General features: G+C 47.3%; 1 protein-coding gene and 1 pseudogene across 2 annotated transcripts; one reads left to right on the top strand and one right to left on the bottom strand.

The window, feature by feature from the left end:
* On the top strand, window positions 1-11,083 carry ATOX1 (antioxidant 1 copper chaperone). Its single transcript, XM_081135188.1, has 4 exons — window positions 1-115; window positions 5,234-5,309; window positions 7,890-8,030; window positions 10,948-11,083. The coding sequence occupies exons 1-4, from the start codon at window positions 110-112 to the stop codon at window positions 10,953-10,955; spliced, it is 231 nt and encodes a 76-aa protein (XP_080991314.1). The 5' UTR covers window positions 1-109; the 3' UTR covers window positions 10,956-11,083.
* A 12,603-nt stretch (window positions 11,084-23,686) lies between these two features.
* On the bottom strand, window positions 23,687-25,385 carry LOC308556344 (eukaryotic peptide chain release factor subunit 1 pseudogene; annotated as a pseudogene). Its single transcript has 2 exons — window positions 24,453-25,385; window positions 23,687-23,999 (listed from the first exon to the last, which is right to left on the bottom strand). The product of its transcript is annotated as a eukaryotic peptide chain release factor subunit 1 pseudogene (transcript).
* Window positions 25,386-26,457: the final 1,072 nt, after the last annotated feature.

Genomic DNA, 26,457 nt, shown 5'->3' with positions numbered 1-26,457 from the left:
GGCGGGGCCTGGCCGCCGGGCGGTCCCTGCGGCGCGCACACCCGGAAACCCAGCGCGCCCGCGCTCAGAGCCCGGAGACGCTCGCCGCCGCCGCCCCGGCCCCTCCGTCATGCCGGTGAGTGCCCGCGCCTCCGCCCCGCGCAGGCTCGCGGCCCCGGCCTGCCCCCGGCCGCACGGCCGCTCGGCCGGATGTCCCCCTTGCGGCGCTCAGGCCTCTCCCAGGCCTCCCCACCCAGCCCCTGCTTCCGCGACGCTCCCGAGAGGCGGTTGCGAAAGGGTTTCATGTCGGAGTCGGGCTTCGGGTCGTCGGCACTGCGAGGCCTCCGGCGTGGCCCTTCCCTGCAGAGGCGGGGAACCGAGACCGGAGCAGGGCCGCGGCCAGCCCGGGGCACAGCGGGAGTGGGGGCGGGCCGGGGCCGGGGCGCCAGCCCTGCGCCTTCCCCCTGGACACGCGGGTCGGGAGCCGGCCTCGAAAGGCGGGCGGGAGGGGAGGGGAGGGGGCGTGTGTGTGTGTGTGTGTGTGTGTGTGTGTGTGTACCGGGGTGTGTGTGTGTGTGTGTGTGTGTGTGTGTGTACCGGGGTGGGTGTGTATGTGTGTGTGTGTGTGTGTGTGTGTGTGTGTGTGTAGACACGCGGGTCGGGAGCCGGCCTCGAAAGGCGGGCGGGGAGGGGAGGGGAGGGGGCGTGTGTGTGTGTGTGTGTGTGTGTGTGTGTGTGTGTGTAGAGGGGGGGTGTATGTATAGAGCTGTGTATGTATAGTGGTGTGTGTGTGTATAGAGCTGTGTGTATGTATAGTGGTGTGTGTACGTATAGCGGGGGGTGTGTATAGAGGTGTGTGTGTGTGTGTAGAGGGGGGTGTATGTATAGAGCTGTGTATGTATAGTGTGTGTATAGCGGTGTGTGTGTGTAGAGGGGGTGTGTGTATGTATAGTGGTGTGTGTACATATAGCGGGGGTGTGTATAGAGGTGTGTGTGTGTATAGAGCTGTGTATGTATAGTGTGTGTACGTATAGCGGGGGTGTGTGTATAGAGGTGTATGTGTGTATGTAGAGGGGGGGTGTGTGCCTTACGGATGGGGCAGGTTTTCAGAGGTCCCTGTTTTCCTTCCCTTCCCCTGTCCACTCTGGCCAAATTTCGGGTCATTGATGGGCGAGGCTGAATGGAGACAGTGCTTTTCCCTGTGACTTTCTGAACCTGAAGCCATGAGCCCAGAGCAGTTCAAGGACCTGCCCAAAGTCTCCAGTTGCTCACTGGCAGAGTTTGGGGAGGAATGAGCAGGTCTCCACTAGTCTCTGCAGCTCCCTCAGTCTTTCCACATATTCCTGGTTGCTCCTGGCCTCACTTTGTAGATTAGAAATGAAAACCTTGCCCTGGCTGGTGTGGCTGGTCGTCCCTTGCACCAAAAGGTTGCCTGTTGGATTCCTGGTCAGGTCATCATGCGGGTTGGGGGTTGGATCCCTGGTAGGGAGCGTGCAGGAGGCAGCAGATCAACATATCGCTCTCACATCTATGTTTAACTCACTTGCTCCCTCGCCCTTCCTCTCTCTTTAAAAATCAGTTTTTTAAAAACTTTAAAAAAAACAAATTAAGGCCTCCTGGCTCACTTTCCCCCTCTGGAGTGCCCTCGTGCCTCTCCCTTCCCTCTCTTCCTCCCCGCAGGGGGTAAGAGGGGTCCTGCCTTTGCCTTTCTCTCTCCTAAGCTCCTAGGGCCCTTCCTGTGCCTCTATAACTTGTTTCCTGAGCCTACACAGCCCAGCTGACTCACTTCTACCTCTTAAACTTCCTAAATAAACTTCCTCTTATAATTTGGAAAAAAAAAAAAAAACCAAGAAATTCAGGCCTTTTGGAAATACAATAACCCAAAAAACCCATAACTTACTCAAGGTCATGGTGGAGCCAGGATCAATCCCCTTATCTTCAGACTCCCAGTCTCCTGGCCTGGCTGGGTGTGGTAAGTGCACACAAAAGTAGTCACGCTGGCTGGGGAGGAAGCTTTGATCCAAGTTTCATCCTAGAGATCCTGGTTGGGTTATGTGGTGTTTAGCACTTTCCCTCCCCGATGGTGCCTAGTTGGCAGCTCTGCCCCAAGTGAGTACTCAGAGGTGTCTCACAGTTGCCCTGTGTCTTAGCAGCCTCACTTTGGGGAAGCTGACAGGTGAGCCAGAGGCCCCCTGGGCAAACCACAAACATCTCAGGTGTCATTTCCCTTAGGTTTTGCCAGGTGCCTTGAGATATATCCTCAGACAACACAAAGTATGCACTAAGAACCTGACAGCATCAGCCCTCCCAGTTGAGCAGGTCTGCCTGTGGCAGTGGTAGAGGACAGCATTAATCACCCTGGGACTGGATAGTGAAGGCCACCGGGTTTTAGTGGGGCCTGACAGTGAGAGGAAGGCCAGCTTGAGGATCACTCTTCTGTGTTCACTTCTGGGGATTTAGACAAACAAAAGACCCTTCAGAGAGATGATCAATATGAAGCTGGCACTTGGCGCCGTATCATGAGGTGAACAGCTGAGGGAGGAGGGGAGGACTGTCATCTGAGAGGTTTCTCCAACACTTGGGATCTCAGAAACCTGTTTGAAAAGCTATGCTCCTGCTTGCCAACCAGATGACCTCAGTTAAGCTGCTTTCCTTCTCTGTGCCTTGATCTCCTCAGCTGTAAAATGGGGATAAAAACTGACCTCCCAGGACTGTTAGTTGTAACTGGAAAAATGCCAGTAAAATATTTGGCATAGCCACTGACATAGCTAGTCCACAAGAAGTGGTAGCTCTTGTGTAGACCTAGCACAAGTAGGGTAGAACTACAGGAAGGCAGATTTCAAACCCCATCTTAACAAGGTCCACAGTGGTTAAGAGTTTAGGCTTTGGAGACTATGTCTGGTCTAGGCCCTGCTGCTCACTAGCTGTGTCACGTTGAGTGGCCTAAGCTCTGAATCTCAACTTCCTCATTTGCCAAGAAGGGACCATAATAATGATTAACTCATGGGGTTGTTGTGATGATTAAACAATTTAGTTCACGGATGGTGCTTAGAACAGTGTCTAGCACAGAGGAGGCACTCAAACATTATTAGAAGTAAACTCCTAGGACTCAGGGTGATCAGAGGCTGAATGTCCTGGAGAGTTGAGAAAGAATTCCTTCTCTGAGAGGACCTAGACAATGTGACCCACTCTGTTCCCGCCTTTCCAGTTCTTAGACGCAATGAAAGAGTTGTACACGTTATTGGGCTTTTTCATCAACTTTAAAGGACCCGTTTTCTACACGATAGAGCAGAGGCTCTGCGGGGCTGGAACTGCACAGTCAAGCACTCGGGTGCGCTGGTGCTGGGATTCTCCGTGAAGAATGGCTTACTCTGTCGTCAAGTAGATTCTCCACCACCCCCAGATTTACTTTGTAATTCAGAGGTGAAGGAAGAGAACACTGAATTGTAATGTTTGCCACCCAGAAACTTCCTCCTGGCTTCTGACCTCTGTACTGTGGGGGATGGAAGGAGACCCACCACCTGTAGTCTGCAGCAGAAAGCTTCAGGTATCTGTTCACTTTAGGTCCTTGGGCAGCAGAAACTCATGCTACTTCACAAGCTGTTCCCAGAGCTCCCGCTAAGTGTCCAGGTTGTGGGGGGTGGCAGGTGGCAGTGCTGTTTGCTGGCCCAAGACCAGCAGGATGTCCCTGGAGCCAGGAAAGCCTGGGTTCACATCCCAGCCTCAGCACATACTCGCCACTTGACTGTGAACCTTGGTTTCTTCCTGAGTAAAATAAGGTGACCAGCTCCCTTTCCAGGCTGGGTAAGGCCTAACTCAGATACCAGATAAAGAACATTTAGCACATAGTGAGCGCACAGTAGATTCAGGTCTTATATCGGTCTTGCAAACCCTTTAAAGCTTAGGATGGGGCCCAGCTGGTGTGGCTCAGTGGTTGAGTATCTACCCATGAACCAAGAGGTCCCCAGTTCAATTCCCAGTCAGGGCACATGCCTGGGTTGGGGGCTTGATCCCCAGTAGGGGATATACAGGAGGCAGCCAATCAATGTATCTCTCTCATCAATGTTTCTATCTTTCTGTCCCTCTCCCTTCCTCTCTCTCTAAAATCAATAAAAACATTTTGAAGCTTGGGATGAGTGTACAAGTACAAAGCATTGACCCATCATGACCATCTGTTGTTTGTTCTGGAGCAGGAGTCAGCAAACTTTTTCTTAAAGGGTCAGATAGTAACTACCTTAGGCCTCACCAACTATGTGGTCTGTTAACAACTACAGGTGTACCTGGTTTTATTTGCATTTTGCTTTATTGCACTTCACAGATATTGTGAGGGGGTTTTGTGTGTGTGTGTGTTTTTAACAAATTAAAAACAACACCCTTCCACCAGCAAAAATATTACAACTTGCTTAATTGTGCTACCTGCTATATTGTGGTAGTCTTGAATCCAACTTGCAGTATCTCCTAGCTGTGCCTGTGTTGGGGATGCAGCAATGAACTACTGAACAAAGCCTCTGTCTTCTGGGAGCGTAGTTTGTTGGATATCATGGAGACTGTAGGATGTCGGGCCTGCATGAAGTGGCCAGGGGCCTGGGTTCCCTTATTGGTCTGCCCTTTGACTCACTGGGAGCCCATGTAAATCCACTCCCTTCCCAGGCTTTAGGGGCTGCCTCTAGGAATGAGGCATTTGGATAAGAATAGTGGTCACTATATATCAGAATCACCAAGGACGCTTTCTAGCCGTTGTAGACGTCCTAGCCCACACTTGCAGATCAGAACCTATAGTTTTTGCAAGCTCTCTGGCAATTCTAATGCAAACGGTGATCTTCTGATGCATAAATAAGACCACCAGATCAGCATGGCTCCGAGGATGGGTGTCCACCCATGTCAGAGCTGATGGTCCTCATAGTCCTATAACCTCAGATAGCTCAAGAGTCAGGATTTTGAAGTTCACACTAGTAACCAACACGTTAAACTAGCTTCCCAGCTGATTAAATTCACTGTGTGCCAGACACTGCTAAAGGAGTTATAGGGATTATCTCTTTTAATACAGCAGCCTGTGTGATATAGAAATCCTTAGTTACTCCACTTTATCATTGAATTGGGGAGAGGCCAGAAACAGGATACTGGTGAGTCTGACAACAGCCAGATCTTGCTCTGTGTCTCTGCCCCCTGTCTTGGCCCTTGAGTGGGCCTGCATGCTGGTAGGGTGTATGGGTCTCTGCAGGACTTGGCTCATGGTCCCCTTTGTTTGTTTCAGAAGCACGAGTTCTCTGTAGAAATGACTTGTGAAGGCTGCTCTAATGCAGTCGCTCGGGTCCTCGAGAAGCTAGGAGGTGAGTGAGTGGACCTCGGTTGGGGGTGAGGTGGGGGAGACCGATAAACTTTATATTGTGTTCAAATGCATGCAGACATGGAGCAGGAGAAGCTTGGGTTAAAGCTGATGATAACATTAAAACTAAGATATGTTGAGTGCTTAGCATGTGCCAAGTACTCTGCTTAGTGGCTTTCATTTAATCCTCACAACCATTTAGGTAGTTTCTTTGACTATCTCCATTATAGCAGGAGGGAATTGAAGTTCAGAGAGGTTGAGTAGCTTGACTGGGATCACACAGCCAGTAAGTGGCAGAGCTGGGATTTGACCTTGCACTTTGCTCCAGAGCCCTGTCAGTACTAGTCAGTATGTTGGTAATCTCCAGTGGGATCACTAATGTTATAGGACATGTTTGAGTGTTATTTTCTATTAAGATTTTTTATTAAATTGTTACAATTTAAAAAATAAACTTTGAATCATTTATATGTAGAACTCCTAAAGCACCTCTTTTGGACATATTTAGGAAACCATTATTCTCATCCAGCCCCCTCAACTCTCAGCTGGGGAAACTGAGGCCCAGAGAGGGCTGAGGGCTGGCCCTGGGGCTCCAAGAGGTAATAATGACTGAGCAGCGATCAGAATTCTTGTAGTGCTGGGGCAGTCAGTTTTTTAAGATTTTCATTTTTAAAACCCTAGGTAATAATAGCACCCAATTTCCCAAGGGCTTCCGTATAGAAGTGATCTGGTTAGCAGTTAAAGCAAGTCTTCTGAGCTGTGCATTCCACCTGTGGAATGGGGATGTTGACACCAGTGCCCCAAAGGGAAGTGACTTGCTCAAATTCCCACAGTGAGCCACTGGCTGGTTTCTAGTTCTATTAACTAGAATCTTAATTTGAAAGAATCAGTGGAAAGAACCTGGCTCCTGACCTGTCATGTGACCGTGGCCTCTTCTCCTCAAGGCCTGGATTTCCCCAGCTATAATATGGGAATGTCAGTCTGAATCTGCTTTTGCTGTGGATACTTTGAGTATGGTCTGGATGAGATGAGGGTGGGTCTTCTTTTGGACAGCTTGAGGACACCTGTGCAGGAACCTGGGCTGCAAGAAGCACAATTTGAAAACCACTGTGCTAGATGGTCCCAGAGCTTCTATTACCTCACCAAAATATTTATTTCAAAGAGGAGGGAGACACTTCTGAACCAAAAGACAGAAGCCCAGAATGCAGCACGTCTACATTGTAGCACACACCCACCCCAGGTATCCATTAGATACAAATTCAGACATTATGATAAACCTTGTGCCATGTGATTGTTGAGGTCCCTTGACTGATGCTTGGGGATCTGCCTTTGAATTTGGGCAGGTTTCTCCCCATCTTTCACTACTATCCCCCACTTGGGTGGCTTCTTGAGATGGGTCAGAAGGGTTTCCAGTTGTTTGGGGCCCCCAATGAGCAGTCCTTGGCCTGAGGAATCACAGATTAATGTCATATTTTAACTTGGAAAGACCATAGGGACTGGCGAACCCCAACTTCTTCAGTATGAATGGGGAAACTGAGGCCTATAATGGGCAGGGCCCAGAAAGTCAGTGGTGAACCTATTAAGGGCCTTCCCTCTGCATTCTCTCATCTCAACAAGACCCATTCTACTTACTCCCATGTGCTGCGCCAGGGCTTTATTTATTTATTTTTAAATATGTTTTTATTGATTTTTAGACAGGAAGAGAGAGAGAGAAACATCATCAGTCAGCTGCCTCCTGCACTCCCCCTACTGGGGAACGAGCCCACAACATGGGCATGTGCCCTGCCTGGGAAATGGGACCAGGGACTTCCTGGTGTATGGGAGTATGCTCAACTGAGCCGCACCAGCCGGGCTCACGGGCTTTAAATTGGCACAGCCCTTGAAGAGGGCAATTTTGCAATGTCAGTTAACAAAGGAAAGGTTCCAGTCTGTTGCCCGCTAGTTTCCATTCTGTGAATTCATGAGACAAGTATTTTCACAGGTTTTAGAAGATATGTTCAAGTATGTTTCCTGTATTATTGTTGCAGTAAGAGGGAAAAACCTCATTGTCCTTCAGCAGGGGAGCGAGTAGGCGTATGGTACATCCACACTATGGAACACAGTGTAGCTGTTAAAAAAAAAAAAATGAAGTCTGTATGTGCTAAGAAGGCAAGATATCCTGGCTGTTGGAAAGTGAAATATAGCAAGACCTGTTTGTATAGTATGATGCCATTTGGGAGAGTTATTTTTCATTTGTCTATCAGGGAGAAAGACTGGATAATGTCGTACTGTTCGCAGTGATCTCTAGAAGTTGAAAAGAGGTAGGGGCCTTGTCCTTCCCAATTTTATTCAGAAAAGTTTGCCTTTTTTTTAAATGGTGTGTCCCTGTTACTTTTGCAATTAAAAAAGACACTTAAAAGGTGCCCTAGTCTAGAGCAGGGATGAGCAGGCTACAGCCTTACAGGGAAAGTTTCCCGATCCCTGGTCTAGAGGAAGGGGGAAGAGCAGTTGTGAATGAGAATTTAGAGCCTGAATTCTTTCTTGCTCTGACTGTGAGGGTCTCTGCTTCCACTGTCCCCCACCCCCACCCCACTTCCTCTTCCTGCAGGAGTTCAGTTTGAGATCGACCTGCCCAACAAAAAGGTTTACATCGATTCTGAGCACAGCGTGGACACTCTGTTGGAGACCCTGAGGAAAACAGGGAAGACGGTAACTTACATCGGTCTGAGTGATAGACCAAAGGAGGCAGGTGGGTGAGGCCCCAGCACTTCAACAGAATAGTTCATTATCTAATGCAAATCACGTGTCCAGGGAATCCTTGCATTGCCCTGTGAGTAGAGATTGCACAATGATAATGTCTCCCAGGGTCACTTTTTAAAGATTTTTTAAAAATTGATTTTTAGTGAAAGAGGAAAGGAAAGGGAGGGAGAAACATAGATGGGAGAGCGAAATATCAATCAGCTGCCTCCTGCACGCCCCCTCTTGGGGATGGAGCCTGCAACCCAGACATGCACCCTGACCAGGAATTGAACTGGCAACCTTTGGACGCACAGGATGAAGCCCAACCAACTGAACCACACAGGCCAGGGCTCCCAGAGCCTCTTTTATAAGGAGTGCATTTCATGATCGGCCAGCTTTAAGCTTAGAGCAATGACCCTGAGCAGTGTCCTTTTGCTTTGATAAGCTGCCTGTCCCATCAGAGCTAACACCTATGCCCTGGGCCTCATGCGCTGACCAGATGAGTTAATTCGGACTGGTGCAAAATAGTTGAGTGTCTAAGCTGGATATTCCCATTGATTCCGTGTAATCCAGGAGGCAAATAAGAGGCACTGTGTCAGCACCCTTCACTAGGGAACTGGGCAGATCGTACTCACCCATCCAGCATTCCTTCTGTGCCCAGCCACAGTTTCAGAATCCTTCACCGCACAGCACAGCCCTCCTGGCTGCTACTCCCCAGGTAGTGCATTTGCTGTGTGAACAGCAGTAATGGTCACATCCCTGTGTTCTCACTATGTTTGAGGAAAATGAGGCCTGGAGAGGGGAAGTGGCGTGACTAAAGCCCCACGCAGGTGAGTGGCAGAGTCAGGAGGAGAGTCGGGCATCCTGAATCAGAATTCTGTAATGGCTGGTGGCATTGTCCCGAGTGGGCCCATGGAGAGCCTTCCAGGCAGAGGTGGCCAGCCACAACTGACCAGGGCCATGTCCATCCGCCATGAGTATAGCCTCCTTCCCAGCGGTGTCTGTTGGAATCTGAGCAAGGGCAGGGTCCTATGTATATAGTGACCTAACATGCAGATGATGTCAGATGCACCTGTTTTCCTTGCCCCCTTTTCTGTCTGTGGATACTGCCCACATTCAGGATGAGCACAGGACGCACAGTTGGAATCCCAGGGTTCTGGTCCCAGCCCTGCCCTCATTTTACACCATGACTTTGGGCACTTCTGCTTCCATGCCTGAGACTCCACCCTACCATCTATAAAAATGGGGCTGCTACCTCTCCCCTGCTTTCCTGCCTGGTGGGGATCACTGTGAGATCCCTCAAAGAGAGGCTGATGGCCCCAGCATGCTGTAGATTGGTGTTCACCATTATTGCTGCATCCCTAGGGTTTTTTTTTGGGGGGGGGGGTTGCTCTGATTAAAGGAATGGGCTGAAGGAAGGAAGACAAAAAACTCCCTGAGCTGGTTATACACATGGGGGAGCCCCAGTGCAGACGCTGAATTGGAATCTTGGCCTAGGCATGTGAATTTTAACTAAAAAACTAATACCTGCCAGTGGTAAACCATGCTTGACTTAATGTTTTTCTTATAGTATTTTTTTAAATTGAGGTGAAATTCACATAGCACGCAGTTAACCATTTCCAAGTATATCATTCATCAGCACTTAGTGTATTCACAACGTTGTATCATTACCACCTCTCCCAAGTTTCAAAACTTTTTCATTACCCCAGAAAACTTCCCTATACCCATTAAGCAGTCTTTCCCCACTGCGCCCCCTCCTCCATCTCCTGGCAACCACTAATCTGCTCTTTGCCGCTCTGGGTTCACCTATTCTGGACATTTCATAGAAAAGGAATCACAATATGTGACCTTTTGTGTCTGGCTTCTTACACTTAGCATCATGTTTTCAGGATTCATCCAAGCAGTAGCATGAATCAGTACTTCATTCCTTTCTACGGCTGGACAATTCTTATAGTAGTATTTATTTTGGCTTTTTGTTTTTAATTGATTTTTAGAAAGAGAGGAAGGGAGATGGGGAGAGAGAAACATCGATGTGAGAGTGAAACATCGATCAGCTGCCTCCTGCACTTCCCCTACCAGAGATTAAACCTGCAACCCAGGCATGTGCCCTGACCGGGAATTGTACAGGCAACCTTTTGGTGCACAGGACAACGCCCAACAAACTGAGCCACACCAGCCAGGGCTTGCCTTTTTTTTTTTTTTTTTTTTTTTAATCATAGGAAGTTTCATACATCTACAAGTAAAAATGAATCTCCGGGTACCCATCACCCAGATCCAATAATTGTTCAGTCACTGCCTTCATTGTTTCATCTATGGGCCGTTCCCCTCACCCCCATATTGTTTCGCAAACATTCTAGACATCATATAATTTTATCTGCACACATGTCTGTAACCATGTGTAGTATGGGAAGGCTCTCTGAGATTTAGGTCATGGCTCTGGGTTTAAATCACCTTTTAAGCGCTTTGCCCTACACACCCAGGCAGCATCTCATCTGTCTCTCAGTCTGTTTTAAGGGCCCCCTCAATAACATATCAATCCAGGTTTGGGAGTCAGAGCTAGAATGTTGGTTATAAAGTCACCTTGACCATTGGCTCTTGGCAGATTTGTTTGCCCATTATTTTGTTCATTGCCTTCCCAGTGTAAGTTAAAACTGGACAGGGAGTGCTGTCCAGCAGCCCCGGGAGTTCCCCAGAAGAGGCCTCGGCGGTGATTGGCTTAGCAAGGTTCCTGGCTCCCGGTCAGGCTGAGAGTAACAGGCTTGGAAGCAGTGAGCAGGGCTAGACGCTGGGTTTTTAGGTCTCCCCCAGCCCCCGGTTTCCCACCTCACCTCCCCCAACTCCCTTAGTGAACCTTGACTGCTTCTGCAATGCTTCCGTGTGCACAGTAGATGGCGCCTCTGTCCCACCTAACGTCTCATCTCTTCCAGGGCCCTGATCCTCTCCTGCCTTCCAGACAGATCTGGAACCCGGCAATGCTGCTCAACGTTGGGCGTTCCTACGGAGACCCTCACTTCCCTGCTCCTCCGTAGCTTCCCTGCAATAAAATCGAACTGCTTTTGTTGATGTTTCTGTTATGTTGTCCTGATGTCACTTGCTTAAACGCTGTGCTGTGATGTCTCACGTTGCTATGAAGGCAATAACTGCAAAGTTTACTTGGGTTGGAGTTCTGAGAGTTGCTGATTGGGGGTAAGAAGCCCAGTGGATTTTGATTCTTTGCTGGGTGATCTTTTTTTTTCTTTTCTTTTTAAAGGTTTATTTTATTTTATTTTTATTTTTTTAAATATATCTTTATTGGTTTCAGAGAGAGGAAAGGAGAGGGAGAGGGAGAGACAGAGACAGAAACGTCAATGATCGAGCCCACGACCTGGGCATGTGCCCTGACCGGGAATCGAACCCCGACCGCCTGGATCCTAGGTCGATGCTCAACCACTGAGCCACGCCCGGCCGGGCCGCTGGGTGATCTTTTGCAAATCACTTACCCTCTCTGGGCCTCACTTTTCCTCACCTATAAAGTGAAAGTGTTGGGTCAGATTGGTGATTTTATTTCTTTTCATTACTTTCTTAGACTCCATATTTTGAAAAACTTTTGTACTATCAAGTGAATGTCAAATCTTAAGAGTGGGAAGAGGCAGTGAAGACAGACTGCCTGGAACAGAGTCCAAGCACGAGTACCTCTCACCGGGGCCACTTATCCCCTTGGTGTCCACAGGACAAAATGTGATAATAGCATCTCCTGCAGATGGTGGTTGTGGGATTAGATGAGGCGACACATGTAGCTCACTTAGAGTAGAGCTTTCCCGCAAGAAACCACTCAGTAAACATTCTCTATTCACATGTGTTTTTTGCGTGTTTCACTAATCAAAGATCCGTAGAAATGTCAAGTACAATTTCAGTCAGCCTAAAAATTAGGATTCAAATCAACTTAAAAATTAGTGCTTCACAGCATAGAGTTGGTTCACTTATATCAAAACAAAGGGAATGTTTCAGTTTGTGTAACTTTATTCTTTTAATATTTCTTTAAACCAGCAGTTTTCAAACTTTTATCCTAAGGCCTGTTTATACTATGTATACTCTTAAAAATTGAGTATTTCAAAGGGCTTTTGGTTGTATATGGGCCGTGTCATATTATAAATTAAAACAGGAATTTCTGAAACACAAGTGTACACAAACATGCATCCTGTCAGCCATCAGGACGAGATGAGGTCATTGCACAGCATTTAGACTGGAAATTTCACTGTGCGATTGTAAGCAAGAAAAAGGCATCTTATGAAAATAGTTTTTACCTCGTGTACCTTCTGAAAGGTCTTGGGGACCACATGTTGAGAATCACACTTTAACCATTAACTGTTTATTGGGCAGTGATTGGGGGCCCTGGGGTAAGACCTGGCTCTGTACTTGGCCACCTTTTTCCTTGGACCAGTCACCTAATCTCTCTCAGAGTCAGTCTCCTCATCTGCACAATACACAACACCTGCACCTCAGGGAACCTGGCAGCCAGAAATAAGACTTGGTTTTTACTCTAATCTGTGTGCCAGCATAATTTTGGTTCCATTATGAAATGAGTTCAAGTCAGCCATTTCTGCCATTGTGGTCCCTCTGGGGCACAGGGACTCTCCCAACCTTCATGGTGTCCGGGTTTCTCTGCCACAAGATGGCAGTGTCTTTTGGGTTTAAGCATCCTTGGGGAAGTCTGTTCCTGAGGGCTCTAGGAATAGGAACTTGAGGAGTTTTTCCATTTCACAGCTTCCCCAGGAGACCTGCTTCAGGCTGGCTGGCCCATTGGGAACGCCTGAGGGTTGAGACACTGGTGTCTCTTGGGACAAGTGGCCCTGGGAGGAGTTCCTTTCCTTCTGCTCTTCTCTAAATCCAAGTTTCCAGCTGAGGCCCCAGAGGAGCTGGGGAAGCTCCCACGCCTGCCAGCAGCCCAGCTGGCTGCTCTGGAGCAAATGAGATCACAGCCGAGCGAGGGCCTCTGCAGGGCGAGAGTGGGAGCAGATGTGTTCTTCCCCCGGCACCTTCCCCAGCCCACCTTCCCCAGCCCGCTCCTCCAGTGTCTCCCTGATCTCTCCCTGCTGTTCACGCTGCCTCCCTGTGTGTGGAATGACTCCCTCCAGCCGCCTCCCGGCCTCGGCTACGGCCTTGGCCTCGTCTCCGTGTACAGATTCCTCTCCCTCCCTTACATACCAGGGCCCCCCCCGTGAAACCTCTCCACAACTGGAAGTAATTTATTTCTCCTCTTCGCCCTCACAGCATTTATCCCACCAGCTTCAGTGTTGTGGCAAAGCTCTTGGTCCACGTGTCTTTCCTGTCTCCAAGGGTCAGGCACTGAGGGAATATTTGATGGATGTGTAATAACTGCCATTTGGGGAACAGTTGCCTTCATGCCCTCACATTAATCTCATTCCATCCTGTCTGGTCCCCAGGAGTCAGTGGACTAGCCCAGCAACATTAAGCCATGCTCCGGCTTCAGCAGATCTGAATTCAGATTCTGCTTCCACCACTTAATAACAATGTGACCTTGGAAAAGTCACCAATTCTTTTGTGTAACTCAGTTTTCTCATCTGTAAAGTGGGGATTATGACAGTAGCTACCCCAGGTGACTACTGTGACTGAAATAAGATCCATTATGTGCCTAATGCTTGATGGTGGCATTCTACACATAAAGTTTGAAAACGGAAAAATTCAGATCTCGATCCTTTCAACCCTGGCAAACTGTGAAAAGTAAAAATGAAGCCTTGGGCACGGCACTGTGTGGGAGGTGAGCGGTTGTTGTTCAGGACGTGGCCCTCTCCTTTAATTGGTGCCAGTCTTAAAAAATCCAAGTCTGTAATTTCTGGGGAGTGTCCGTTGGAGCTGCTTTTAGATCCCATGTCTTTAGGGGCTGTGGCCACATAGTTTAAGTGGACAAGTTTCCTAATCTGCTTCCTAAGAGGGGGGAGGTCTGCAAATCTCACGGCTGTGGCCTGGAGCCTTGAAATAAAACATCAAAGGCCCTGGAAGTAGGGATGTTATCTGCCATCGGTCTTCTTATCATGGGGTTCCTGGCATCCTAATCCTTTTAGAAAGTGAGAGCCCAGCAGCTAGAAGCAGGCTGTATCTTGGATAAGAAAGCAGCTCTGCATGCTGAGTTCAGTCCCAGCCCTGCTGTTCAGCAGCTGTGTGAGCTTGGGAGAGTTGCTTAACTGTCTAGGATCTTGTTTTCTCATCTGTAAAACGGGAATAATAACAACTAGCTTCTTGGACTGGAGTGAATGTGTGCACACAGGGTGCCCAGCTTTGCTACTGTGGTCATCACTGCAGGATCTTAGGGAAGGAGAAGACATAGCTGGTCATCCAGCCTATGTGCACATCCCCTCCCTCTGTCCGGTGGCCCCTAGTCTCGGCCTGCCCAGCACTGCTGAGAGAGTGCCAGGAGCAGCTTGCTCTACCCTGGACAGCCCTGTGAGGGGAAATGCTGGTGTTGAACCCACCCTGGCACTTCTCATGACTGGGCTGGGATTGTCCTGTCATGTGGGGCATCCGTCTAGCCCTTCCCCATGGGGGTTCCTCAGAGGCAAACACTCTCCCCCTTTCCCCTCCCCACCACCCAACCACTCCTCTGCTCTACCCCACAAGAAATACTCCAAATGCCCTCCCTCAGCCCTTCCTCAGGGGCAGAGCCGGAGTTACCAGCTACCAGATCACTTCCCGTTTGTTGCCCTTTGGATAGTGGGAACTGAGAAAACATGGCCAAGGGCAAGCAGTTCTGGGCCCCACCGATCCAGCTCACACGGTTTCTGACTCAGCACGGAAAAGCCGGACTGAGTCCAGAGAGCACAAGTCACCAAACAGAGGGAACCTGGGCAGGTCACTCAGTCTCTCCTCGATGGCACCTACTTCACAGGCACTGGGGACAAACACCCAGCACGTGGTTGGCGCTCAGTCAGTGCCCGTACTGTATTTTACGTCCTTGAGAAGGTGTCTCTGAACCCTGCCACTTTGTCAAAGGGCTGTCGGCAAGACCACACCCAACATCAGACCTGGGCCCTGCTCTGCTCGTCACGGCCCCTCTCAGCGTCCCATTTGGAAACAGCCCTCACTGAGGCTGCCATTTGTGGGTGTCTGACTCCTTTCTATGGGGGGTCTAAACAGAAGCTCTGATTCTCTTTCTGTTCCTAGTAATTAGAGAGCCAGAAAAGCCATTGAGGGGGTAGGAAGGGCTCAGGGGAGAGGCTGAAGGCTAAAGGCTGGAGTCGCTAACAAATTTCCCTCCAGAGCCAGGAGACTGCCCCAGAGCCTCCCACCCTCACCTCTTCCTCAGACCAGACACTTCCAGAGATGCCAGGTGCTAGAGGAAGCCTAGAACGTTAGAACTGGACAGGTCTTTAGAAATAAAAAGTCCTACCGCCTCATTTAGTGGTGTTATTATTAATGGAAGTATCTAATTTCTGATGATACGGAAGAATTATAAAAAATGTTTAGAATCTTATTTATATATCAGGCTGCCTCCCTTCCCCCCATCTCCATGTGACAAAGAAAATCCTTTTACTTTCTGGTGTATAACCTTCCAGATCCTTCTTAGGCTTATGTAAGTATACATAGGTAAACATAAAAGGCGATGCAGCGGAGCATTTCAAAGTTCAGGCCCTGGTGCTAGACTGCATGGCTTCAGATCCTAGCTGCATATCTTACTGGCAAGTTATCTAACCCATCTAGGCTGCTGCTTCTCCACCAGTAAATTGGAGATTATTGCATTTATGTCATACAGTGGTTCTGAGAATTAAACAAGATAATTCACATAAATCATGCTGCACAGTGATTGGCGCATAGAAAACTCAATAAGCATGAACCATTCTATTAGTATTGTTGCTTTATAACCTGCTTCTTTCACTAAATATTTCATGGACTCATTTTCATCCCAAATATATGTTATCTGTAGCTGCTTCTGTACTAGATGGCTCAGTTGAATGGTGCATTATGGCCCACAAAGCCTAAAAAATGTTTACTATCTTGACCTTTACAGAAAAACTTTATTGATCCATGGTCTACATTAGTGATTTCAAACTATGTTCTGTGGAAACCTAAGGTTCCATATAAGTGTCTCAAGGAAAAGAGAGGAGTGGATGGTGGGACCCCAGGCTCCCAGCACCTTTCTACCAAGACTGGTCTTCGAATTGGTTTAAATTAACTAATTATTCCACCAAGCACTTAAGGAAAAAATTATACCAATTCTCTACAATCTCTCTCAGAGACAGAAGCAGAGGAAATACCTCCTAACTCATCCTATGAGGCCAGCATGACCCTAACACCAAACCCAGACAGACATTACAAGAAAAGAAAACTATGGACCAATATCCCTTACAAACACGGACGCAAAAATCTTCAACAAAATATTAACAAATCAAATCCAACAATGTTTAAAAAGAATGATATACCACAACCAAGTAGGATTTATTCTAGGTATGCAAAGCTGGTTCAACATTTGAAACTCAATTAATGTAATCCATCACATCTACAGGCTAAAACAGAAAAATCACATGATCGTGTCAATAGATGCAGAAAAAGCATTTGACAAAATCCAACACCCATTCATGATAAAAGCTCTCAGTAAACAAGAGCTAGAAGGCAACATCCTCACTTGATAGAGGATATCTTAAAAAAAAAAACAAAACTAAAAATAACATCATACTTAATGGTAAGTTAGAATCTTGAAGCTTTCCCACCAAGATCAGGTACAAGACAAGGATGTCCCCTCTCACCACTGCTTTTCAACACTACTGGAAGTCCTTGCTAATATAAGGCAAGAAAACAGAATAAAAGGTATGCAGATTGGGAAGGAAGAACTAAAACTGTCCTTGTTTGCAGATGAAATGATTGTCTTTGTAGAAAATCTAAAAGAATCGGGGTTTGGAGAACTTCCAGGTTGGTGAACACATCCATGTACCAGCAGGGTGTGCACCCCAACTCTATGGGGACAGAAGATCCTGTGCTTGGGACCCTCCCAAACCTCACCCTATGAATCTCTTCATCTGGCTGTTCAAGTGCATCCTTTATCATCTCCTTTAATAAACTGGAAAACGTAAGTAAGTGTTTCTCTGAGTTCTAGCAAATAATCAAATACAAAGGGGAGAAAGTTATGGGAACCTTGTAGTCAAACCAGACAGAAGTTGTGGGTAACCTGGGGACCCCTTACTTGCAACTGGCATCTAAGTAGGGGGAGTCTGGTGGAACCGAGCCCTTATCCTGTGTGATCTGACACTACCTCCAGGTAAAAGGTGTCAGAATTCAGTTAAATAGTAGGACAGCTGGCCAGTGTTGCAGAATTGCTTGGTGTGGGAAAAACCCACATGTCTGGTGACCGAAAGTGTCAGAAGTGTTCTGTGTGCAGGTAAAGGAGACACAGGAGGAGAGCTGTAGATTTTTCCCATATAGTCATCTATCGCAAAATGTGAAGATTTGTCAAAGCCAGCAGGTAGAAACAATGATATTAACTTTATTATCCTCTATGCTTTGTATGCTGAAAATATTTCATAAATTAAAAGAAAACAGACTTGATGTATGAACATGGAAAATATTGCCAATAAGTTCAAAAGGGTATACAATGAAAAATAAACATCCCATTCATTTCAGGTCTGTGGCTATTACCAGTTTCGTATGTACCCGAAAGAGTCTGCAAATGTGAATTGAATACCTGGGAGAGCCACTCCGCTGAGAAGAATCACAAACCATCCTCACACACAGAAGTCTGCTGCTCCCCACCCACGAGGGACGCGGGCCTGCACACTGAGGCCTTCCTTTCAAGAGTCTGCCGCCTGACCCTGTGTTCCAGGCTTCACTGGAAGCCACTCTGCTTCCCGTCACTGGGCCTGAACCCATCTTGTGTGTCTTTCCCAGTCAGCAATTATGTGGGCCTCTCTTGTTTAACCAGGGCCAGCTTCTCCGGGGAAGGGCTGCTTGTCTCTCTGACGTGTCCTCCCCAGGATCCCCAGAGTGACATTTTCATATGACAAACAACCTGTATTTTAAGTCAGATCATCGCAAACAGATCCTCAAAATTTGGTGCAAATCAGTCCACCATTCCCTTATGATGGGGTGCACACATAGACAGGAAGCCACAAACTTCCCTTTGCTATGTGGATAAAACCCCACTGTCCCCTGCTCTGACCTTTAGGAAAAACAAGAGAGAGAAACTTTCAAAGTGAGAGCACACTTAGCACCCTGCCTTTTCTTCTTACTCATCACTATGTCTTGAGATGATTTCATGTTCCATATCAGTCCACACAGTTTTGCTTTTGTAGTTATAGTATCAATACTGGTTCAATTCTATTTGTGAACATACTGGGAGCTAAAATTAATAATGATTTTAGTCCGGCTGGGCGTGGCTCAGTAGTTAAGCATCGACCTAGGATCCAGGCGATCAGGGTTCGATTCCTGGTCAGGGCACATGCCCGGGTTGTGGGCTGCAGCCGATCAATGACTCTCTCATCATTGATGTTTCTATCTCTCTCTCCCTCTTCTTTCCTGTCTCTGAAATCAATAAAGATATATTTTAAAATAATAATAATAATAATGATTTTATTCTTTCTAACATAAAGTCTTCAAAAACAGAAAAAGAAAAAACTACAGAATAGCCCTGGCTAGTGTGGCTCAGTTGGTTGAGTGTCATCCCAGGCACCAAGAGGTTGCCGGTTCGATTCTAGTCAGGGCACATGCCCGGGTTGTGGGCTCGATCCCCAGTAGGGGGTGTGCAGGAGGCAGCCGATCAATGTTTCTCATCAATGTTTCTCTCTCCCTCTCCCTTCCTCTCTCTCTCTCAAATCAATAAAAACATATTTAAAAAGAAGAATAAAATAAAGTCCTCATTTCTGTCAAGTATAGTGTGATCCATCCCTTTGCCTGGGATTTTCTCAGTTTTATAACTTAAAGTCCTGTGTCCTGGAACACCCTCAGCTCTGGGCAAACTGGGATGTTTGGTCACCAAGTTTAAGGACTATATAAACATTAAACATGTTTGGATAGGAGGTGGTACATGATCCTCATCTTTGCCCTAAAATAAAACTATTAACCAAATATTCTCCATATAAAATAAGGACTTACCTAGGACTTTTGTTATTATTGTTGGAAATTGCCTTGTGCTTTTAGGTGGCTGCATAATATTCCATTGTATGACTTTGCCATAATTTTATTAAATTTGTTCCCTACCAGTGGACATTTCGTTTCTTTCCAGCATTTTGCTGGAAAAGTCTACCATAAACGTCCTTACTTATGCTATAAACTGGTAAATTGTGCATAATAATTTGTTTTGAAAATAAGGTTTTCCTGCTAAAAACAAAACTCAAAAAGCCACAGGATTAAAGGCTCTTTCATCTTGGGCCTTCTGTGAGTCTCTTTTTCTTCAGGTGACCGACTGGGCTGAGGATGAGTTTTAAATGGACTGGCAGCCAAAGCCCGGGAAGGAAGCCCAGGCACAGGGGAGGCTTCCTGGGGTGCCTGAGGGAGAAAAACAGCCCGAGCTGTGGCTCCCAGCATGGAGGGGTGTTGATCAAGGCGGTGGGAGATGGGCTGGCCAGACTCTGAGGGTCCGGTGCCGGCTGCGAGCAGGGCTGAGAGACTGGATCCATTCAGCTATGTTCTAAAAGCAGCCGGGAGAGGGAGGGAAACGAGCCCAGACACACACTGGGTGGCTGCCGGCTGGCCGGGGCCCCTGGCACAACAAGCCCGGTGCCAGGCCGTGGGCCCGGCCAGCTCAGCCCCTGGGGAACCCACCCCAGACTGGGCAGGTTTAGGTCAGTTCCGCAATTGCTTCTTGGGGCTATGAGGAATGGACTTTTACTGAGGATGGGATAATTCAGTACTTTTCCAGAGAGATGGGCTACCTGGGCGAGAAGGGAGATTTTCTACGGTGCTCTGAGTGCGATGCTTGTGTACCGACGCATCTTTATCCATCAACAGGGTTATTCCATGCAGAATGCGCTTAGCGAGCACAAGGTCCCAAAGACAAAAAACTGGGGAAACGCCAGGTCATCACAATCACTTCACTGTGGGAATTCTCAGAGCCTTCAATATGCTGATACTGTACTTCATGAATTTTCAAAAAGGAGACCTATAGGTGCCCTGGCCAGGTAGCTCGGTTGGTTAGAACGTCGTTCCAATATGCCAAGGTTGGGGGTTCAGTCCCTGTCAGGGCACATGCAAGAATCAACCAATAAATGCATAAATGGGTGGAACAACGAATCGATGTTTCTCTCTCTCTTTCCCTTTCTCTCTCTCACTAAAATCAATTAATAAGCCTGGCCAGCTTGGCTCAGTGGTTGAGTATTGACCTAGGATCCAGGAGATCACGGTTAGATTCCCAGTCAGGGCATATGCCCGAGCTGCAGGAGGCAGCCGATCAATGACTCTCTCATCATTGATGTTTTTCTCCTCTCTCTCTCCCCCCTTCCTCTCTCTGAAATCAATAATGACATATTTTAAAAATATATATAAAATTAATCAATAAAACAAATAAATAATCTTTAAAAAAACACACAAGGAGATGTATGTGGAGTGAGCCGGGCTTGCTGTTGGTGGAGCATGGAACACCCTGTGCCAGGGGCTCTGTCTGCAAGTCTCCCCATCCTTTAGTCACTGGGTAAGGCTGGCACCTTATATCTAGGGTCCCTTCCCCGGGAAAGAACTCTAAAATGAAACGCTAAGGAGCCAGAGAGAACCCGGACCTAGTCCACTCTGCCACTAACTGGCTGGTTGATGTTAGAAAGTCCTGTTCCCTCTCTGAGCCTCACACCCTTCCTCTAGAACACGAGGTGGACTATTTCAGTTATTTTCTAACTCTTTGAGCAGAGGACGACTTCTGTCAAAATCTTAAGCATAAAACAGACAAAAGTGGTCTTTAACCAAAATGTTTTTAAGGTAACATTACATTATTCTAACACGGCAGTGTTCACTGTAAAAGTCAGGATGGAGGTACTTTTAGGAACAAGGAGGCAGCTGTGACTGAGGCAGGCACACAAAGGGCTTCCGGGGAGGCTGTAAAATCCTCTCCTGACCTGAATGGAAGTGACAAGTGGTGTTTTCCTTAGAATTATTCAGTAAACTATAAAAATATTTATATTACTATAAATATAATAATTTATAATGCATTTATAATGCATTATAATGAATTTATAATGCATTATAGGGTCAATCGCTGAGACCCCAAACGTGTCAATTAGGTTTAGCTACAAAAGGCAGAAGCTCCAAAATAAAAGTAGCTGAACGGAGATAGAAGTTTATGTGTCTTTCATGTAAATGAAGCGTGGGGGTGAGCAGCCCCGGGCACTCAGTGACAGTAAGAGACTAATGATCATCAAGGATGCCAGGTCCCTTCTCTCCATTGTCCACCACCTGGAACTTCCAGCTCAAAGTCCAAGACGGCTGACTGAGCTCCACCATCACGCCCACCTTAGAGCGATGCACGAAGAGTGAAGAGAAGGGCAGACGCCCCCTCTTTAAGGAAACCCCCACAAGTAGCACTCACACCCTTTACTTACATTCCATTGACCGAAACTTAATTACACAGCCTTACCCAGCGGCAAGTGAGGCTGGGAAATGTAGTCTTCGATTCGGGTGGCCATGGACCCACCCAACTGTAGGATTCACAGCAAAGGGAAAAGGGGAGGGTAGATTTAGGGGACAACCGGCAGAATCTGCCACAGCCCATTAATGGATTTTGTTTTCTGACGTGTTAAAATTTAATGGGCAGCCCATACCAGTATCTTTGCTGCTTTCCAGTCACAGTTTTAAATACAGTTTGAAGTATACAAACTGAGACGAATACTAATAGTTTGAGGAACTGCAGAAGCACTCACAGAATGTGGCTTAAAAATCGCTGCACTGGAAACTCCCTAAGAGCGTTTCCGGCTTTGACACTAGAACTCCACGAAGGCCCTGCTCCCTTCCACCAGCCTACTGAGGCCTTTCTCTCTGGGGACTGGCAGGGGACTTCTGTTACCTTCGGGACTCAGAACTGTGCTCATTGTTTCTTCTGAGTCAGCACAGCCCCAGCCAAATATCTTGAAAAGCTCTCTGTCATTCAGCAACCTTCCCTCTTGGGCTGGGAGTCCCCTAGAGGAGGTGTCGTTTACTGAGGCATTGAAAGCTCAGGGCATTAAAGCGATGGCGGCTGCTTCGCAGGGAGTGGCTCGGACTTTCCCTCCAGAGTTTCAGGGGTCTTCACGGTAGAAGGGCCTACCTTTGACCCCATCCTTTCATTTTGCAAAGGAGGAAGCATGGTTCCAGAGAGGGTGAGAGGATTATATGAAGCCGTCAGTATCTTACAGCAGGGCTGGGCCGCATACCCGCTCGTCCTGATACTTTCCATTGCCATGAATTATAATACCTTGAATTTCATGTACACTTTCTCCGTGCCAGGCTCTGGGCTAAGCTGACGTCATATGTATCATTTCATTTAACCCTCACAATCAACCTGAGAGGTAGGTACATTTTTTATCTTGTTTGGTCATTTGCAGATGAGGAAACTGCTACCTGGACGTGGCCAAGGCCACATTGTTCCTCGGTGTAGATCAGCATTTGAATCCAGGCAGAGCAACCGCAGAGCCTGCGCTTGAACTTCTATGCTAAGAACTACTGCACCCCCTGGATGCTCCTGACATGAAGATGACAGATTCCACTGTCAGTAGAAAGGGACCGGCCCTGGAGTGGGTCTGCGTAGGGCCGGCTGGTAGTATGTGGGTTCTTGACTTTGCGCAGGAAAGATTTTACAACACGAGTCTAGGTGATTTTGAGAGTATGTTTATTAAAACGTGGGACAGTGAGCCTGGCCGGTGTGGCTCAGTGGTTGATAGTCGACCTATGAACCAGGAGGTCACCTTTTGATTTCCATCAGGACACATGCCCAGGTTGCAGGACTCAATTCCCAGTAGGGGGCATGCAGGAGGCAGCCAATCTATGACTCTCATCATTGATGTTTCTCTCTCTCTCTCTCTCCCTTTCCCTTTCTCTCTCTGAAATCAATAAAACACACACACACAAAACAAAACAAAAAACTGGGGCCAGTGAAACAAAGGAAGGGCTTAGGGTAGAAGCAACAGGAGAGAGCCTAGGCAGTGCTCTGCTTTGGTTCTCTAGAAATGTTATGGGAAAGAAGTGAGTCCCGGTCGGGGGACTGCTGTTAGCTCACTAAAAATTCAGAGAAAAGGGGGCCTTGGAGATAGGTTCAGGGTGTAAGCCCAGAATGAGCTGCCACTGCCATGCAAATGGGTCACTGTGAAATGCAGCAATTTAATTTTTTCCAATCAAAATAACAAACAAACCAGTATGATCTCATTTCTATTAACTTTTGAAGATTTACAGCAGTTAAAATATTTTTGCTTCTATGTATGAAGGTTAAAAAAACATTTTTGTTTTTCCATAAAATACAAGAGCAACCAATTTCACCATTGAGTATAAGTAAAACGTGGGACTCTTGTTTAAATTAGTCCAAAGTAGCATTTAGGAACTCAGTCATAAGCTGCTGCGCAGACACCATGACAGACCCAAGTGTAGGGTTGAGTCTGGCTTTGTTTCATTTTTCTTTTCAATATCCAATGCTCGTGGATTAAGTTCTCGAAATGGTCCAGTTGTAAGGCAGGATCTGTTTGAATCCCACCAGGGGTATGCTCCTTGGGTGGGACCCATGTTGACTACCTACTAGTCATCAAGGTCAAAAAATTCATCTTCTCCTCCTTGGTATGCCATTCCCTGGAAATCTACTTGGTACCGCAAGATACTCCAATTCTACCAAATCCTCTCACAAACTGGGATCCTTCTTGTGACTTATTGTTGGCAATTTCTCATGTAGCTCTAAATTTTTTATAGTTGGTAGCAAACCATTCCAGCAGGGGCATGCTCTCAGCGAGTTCATGTTCTAGTCCTGTCTCTTTGTGAAATGGGATTTGTCTTTCTCTTGTTCTGGAGTTAGATCGAGAATTTTCTCTTTTTCTGTGCCTTGGTAATGAAGAACCTATCTCAGCCTGGCCGGCGTGGCTCAGCGGTTCAGCATCGTCCTGTGATCTAGGAGGTCACAGTTCGATTCCCGGTCAGGGCACATGCCCGGGTTGTGGGCTCAATCCCTAATGATTCTCTCTCACTCTCTCATCATTGATGTTTCTATCTCTGTCTCTCTCTCTCCCTTCCTCTCTCCGAAATCAATAAAGACATATTTAAAGGAAAAAAAAGAATGTATCTCGTTATATCCAGATTTTCCTAGACTGTTAGAATTTCTATGGTGCCCGGCCGGCGTGGCTCAGCGGTTGAGCATCGAGCCAGGATCCAGGAGACTGCGGTTCGATTCCCGGTCAGGGCACATGCCCGGGTTGCAGGCTCGATCACCAGTGGGGGGTGCGCAGGAGGCAGCAGATCAATAACTCTCTCATCATTGATGTTTCTATCTCTCCCTCTCCCTTCCTCTCTCCACAATCAATAGATATATTTAAAAAAAAAAAAAAGAAAGAATTTCTATGGCTCCCATATCTAAAGCCTTTAGTGCGTCTTCAACTCCAAAACAGTACCTGCCCTTGTCCCGGCTGACTTGAAGCATCGCCCTATCAATTTCTTCTCTTGAATGAATTTCACGTTGGAGAGGACTTCAGTAGATAACTCATTAGCTTGGTTGAGTCCATTTTCACCACCATAGGATATATCAACTAATTTTAAAGCTTTTGATTACAACAACTCTGATCAAACATATCAGAATGACTTAGGTCAGTTTTAAAGCCAGCCGATCCAGCTAACACGAGACCAGCCACATTCACTTTGTCCCAGAAATGAACAGCTGCACCGCTGTCTCAGCCACTTTCCGAACATGGCTGTGTCTCTTTTCCATTCTTACACGGGCAAAGCTCGAGGCTGACTGACCCCCTCAACCACGTTGCCGTGGGAGATGCACAGTGAATCTGTGCAGGACTCCTCTCGTGTTTCCTTGGGGTGTGCCAAAGAGTGCGCCACCGTCATCTGTTACGACGACGTCAGACTTGCTGTCACCTGAAAGTAGTGCTGGGAGCGCCTCTGTGTGGAATCTGTTGTCACACAAATATAATGCTGTATTAATTGGTTTAAAAGGTTCCAAGTCAACGCCGACATTCTTTCCCTTCCTTTCCTCTGTTGCAATTGTACCACAGTAAACAACCAGGCCACTCGGAGGTTCTTAAAGTCTGAGCCTTCGTTGTACAGATGTCATGGCTCCCAGGACTGAAAGGCGGTTTACTTGTGACTCAATATTAGACTCAGTTCCAAGCTCATCTGCTAATGTTTTTGCCACTGGTGAAATTTGGTCTCTGGGAGTTCTCCTCATCCGGCCATGGGGCACAGGGGGCAGCCATCCTGAGATGCCCGGGTACCAAGAGGGCATGGGGCGGGGGAATGGCAGACACAGTCATCTGCAGGCCACCACCAACCTTTTTTTTTAAAATATATCGTTATTGATTTTGGAGAGAGGAAGGGAGAGGAAGAGAGAGAGAGAAACATCATTGATGGGCTGCCTCCTGTGCGCCCTCTACTGGGGATCGAGCCTGCAACCCTGGGCATGTGCCCTAATGGGGAATCGAACCGCGATCTCCTGGATCCTAGGTCAATGCTCAACTGCTGAGCCAAGCCCGGCCGGGCAGTTGCCAAGCTCTTAATCAGCTTCTTCCCATTTACTCATTTTGTGTGTGTGTGTGTTTTTTAATTTATTGTTGAAAGTATTACAGAGGCCCCCATTTTTACCATTTGCTCTTAAGTGTCCTTAGGGTTGATGGGATTTTGTGATTTACGAGATGGCTGTAAACTGCTTGGCTGTTTATTTTTTATTTATTAAAAATATATCTTTATTGATTTGAGAGAGAGGAAGAGAGAGAGAAACATCAATGATGAGAGAGTCATTGATCGGCTGCCTCCTGCACGTCCCCGACTGGGGATCGAGCCGCAACCCGGGCATGTGCCCTGACCGGGAACAGAACCGCCATCTCCTGGATCCTAGGTTGATGCTCAACCACTGAGCCCCACCCGGCCAGGCTCGGCCGTTTAACTAGCCTCAGGTTCCCCGTTCCACTTGTCCTGGCTTACTGGCCCGTCTCACTATTACTGAGCAGGTACACTTCACCATGCCGCTGGGATATCACATCCCTCCAGGCCACCCTTTGCCCCAATTGTATGCTTCTTCATCAACTCCTTTTTTAAAAAATTTTTATTTATTGATTTTATGGAGAGAAAAAGGGAGGGGGGGGGAGAGAGACATTGATTTGCTGTTCCCCTTATTTATGCTTTCATTGGTTGACCCCTGTATGTGCCCTGACCCGGCCTTCATCAACTTCTTGATTCGGCAGCTTGGCCTGGGGAATAATATTACCCTGAGGTGTGGATGAAAAATTTTACATAGTGGAAAAGCCCTCCCCCAGGCGAAGTGGGTGTATTTACCACGAGCACCCGTCTCAGCCCGTGCT

Source organism: Miniopterus schreibersii (assembly GCF_964146895.1).
Source record: "Miniopterus schreibersii genome assembly, chromosome: 4".
NCBI lineage: Eukaryota > Metazoa > Chordata > Mammalia > Chiroptera > Miniopteridae > Miniopterus > Miniopterus schreibersii.
Note: the sequence above shows the minus strand (reverse complement) of the source record. Positions and strands in the feature narration are given on the sequence as shown.